Source organism: Tupaia chinensis, unplaced genomic scaffold (genome assembly GCF_000334495.1).
Source record: "Tupaia chinensis unplaced genomic scaffold, TupChi_1.0 Scaffold127427_1, whole genome shotgun sequence".
In the NCBI taxonomy this organism is placed as follows: domain Eukaryota; kingdom Metazoa; phylum Chordata; class Mammalia; order Scandentia; family Tupaiidae; genus Tupaia; species Tupaia belangeri.
The window spans coordinates 1-569 of NW_006187711.1; the positions used below are offsets into that span (position 1 = coordinate 1).

The window sequence follows — 569 nt, forward strand, 5'->3', positions numbered from 1 at the left end:
TCCCTTAGCCACCATGCCACCTGTTGGCCCCTCATGTCTGGTTCTTGACACCAACAATGTGACTTCTGTTACCACGCTGACTGCTGTAGCCGTGACGTCTGACCCTTGATCAGGATGTCCTGCTATTCCCAAATTCTATCCTCCACTCTCTGCAGAGCTCCACCTTCTCCAGCCAGGCCCCGGACCCCAAGGTGACCAGTATGTTCGAGCTGAGCGGGCCGTTCCGACAGCAGCACTTCCTGGCTGGGCTCCTGCTGACGGAGCTGGCGCTGGCCCTCGAACCTGAGGCCGAGGGGTAAGCACAGGTCCTGTCTGTCTGTGGGGCCCGTGGGAGGTCCAGGGGCCGTATCTGCTGTGTCCTGAGTACCCCACTCCCCTACAGGGCATCTCTGTTGCACAAGAAAGCCATCAGTGCTGTGCACAGTCTCCTCTGCGGCCACGACACCGACCACCGCTACGCTGAGGCCACCGTCAAGGCCCGTGTGGCTGAGCTGTACCTGCCACTGCTCTCACTCGCACGAGACACGCTGCCACGGCTCCATGACTTTTCTGGTCAGCATGCCAGAGGA

At 60.6% G+C, this 569-nt stretch overlaps 1 protein-coding gene across 1 annotated transcript; it reads left to right on the top strand.

Annotated features, from left to right (window-relative positions):
• Positions 1-8: 8 nt before the first annotated feature.
• LOC102467842 (dedicator of cytokinesis protein 6-like) lies at positions 9-552 on the top strand (the record flags this gene model as incomplete). The annotated part of the gene is made up of 2 exons (XM_006160896.3): positions 9-295; positions 383-552. Coding segments are annotated over exons 1-2 (265 nt in total), but the record flags the coding sequence as incomplete, so codon positions are not given.
• Positions 553-569: the final 17 nt, after the last annotated feature.